General features: G+C 57.5%; 1 protein-coding gene across 1 annotated transcript; it reads right to left on the bottom strand.

Annotated features, from left to right (window-relative positions):
- Positions 1-34: 34 nt before the first annotated feature.
- LOC111534532 (cytoplasmic dynein 1 heavy chain 1-like) lies at positions 35-1,151 on the bottom strand. The gene is made up of 3 exons (XM_023201112.3): positions 794-1,151; positions 350-567; positions 35-246 (listed from the first exon to the last, which is right to left on the bottom strand). The coding sequence occupies exons 1-3, from the start codon at positions 995-997 to the stop codon at positions 135-137; spliced, it is 534 nt and encodes a 177-aa protein (XP_023056880.1). The 5' UTR covers positions 998-1,151; the 3' UTR covers positions 35-134.
- Between the last annotated feature and the right edge of the window lie 43 nt (positions 1,152-1,194).

Genomic DNA, 1,194 nt, shown 5'->3' with positions numbered 1-1,194 from the left:
AGGACCCTCGCCACCCACCCCGCGTGAGGGGAGGACCCTCGCCACCCCCCCTCGCGTGGGGAGGACCCTCGCCACCCACCCCACATGAGGGGAGGACCCTCGCCACCCCCCCGCGGGCGTGGGGAGGACCCTCGTCACCCACCCTGTGTGGTGAGGAGGACTCTCTCAGCATTGTTGGGCAGGCCCAGCCAGGAGGGCGTCTGGGTGTCGGGGAGCAGCTCCACCCACTGCACAAACTCCTCTCGCCTAGAAAACCAGTGCATTTGGAAATGATGTCAGAGGCTACCTGTGAGTCACACCAGACGCCCTGACGTCACAACCGACTCCATTCCAGCAGGCAGCAGCACACCTGATGCCATCTGGCATTTGAATGTCTTTATGCCCGTCGACCTTGCATGCCAGCTTAAATTCACTGTCGAAACTCCTGGTTGTGAACAGGCGCTCCAGGAAGGTGTTGAGCAGACGTTGGTCAAACTCGTTGTCCACGCGCCCGCCATAAATGGACTGGGCCATCAAGGTCTTCAGTGCAGACCACGGGATCTTATCCGGTGAGATGTTCTGCCTGCCCTGGGGGAGGAAAAGCAGGGTTCGTGTGTGGTCGGAGGCGGGCATGCCCGGGGCTCCCTTTCGAGGGGCACAGCTTTCCTCCTCACTCCCCATGCCCGGCTAGGCTTTGGTGGTCACGAGGGGTCAGCTCGCTCTTCCAAGCTGAGTCTGGCCTCTCAGCACCATGCCCTGCGGCGTCCTTCCCAGGTACACATCCGCTGCCTGTCCTGGCGTGGCCCGCACTTGCCTTGGCTGTGTCATCCAGCCACGTGTCCACTGTATCGCAAGCAGACCGCAGGTCAGACTCTCCAAATTCATACTTCTTTGACCACCCCAGTGGTGCATATCGTAAGCGTTCTTGGATGATGGCATGGAACCAGGCCAGCAGGAAGTACAAGCGGGCACGCTCGTTGGGAGACTGGGTGAGGAAAGTGACCGAGTAGAGAGTCATTAGAGAGCAGCACTTCTCCAAGAACAGCGCAGAGGCTAGGTCAGAGTCAAAGCTTTACAAAGAGCTCTCCACATCCTGATGGTGGCAGCAAATTCACACGAGTACTGTGGCTAGGAGAGAAGTATGCCAACTTTTCTATTAATAGAGATGCCATCCAATGAGACCATCAGAGAATTTTTTTTTTTTTTTTTTTTTTT

Source organism: Piliocolobus tephrosceles, unplaced genomic scaffold, assembly GCF_002776525.5.
Source record: "Piliocolobus tephrosceles isolate RC106 unplaced genomic scaffold, ASM277652v3 unscaffolded_21068, whole genome shotgun sequence".
In the NCBI taxonomy this organism is placed as follows: domain Eukaryota; kingdom Metazoa; phylum Chordata; class Mammalia; order Primates; family Cercopithecidae; genus Piliocolobus; species Piliocolobus tephrosceles.
Note: the sequence above shows the minus strand (reverse complement) of the source record. Positions and strands in the feature narration are given on the sequence as shown.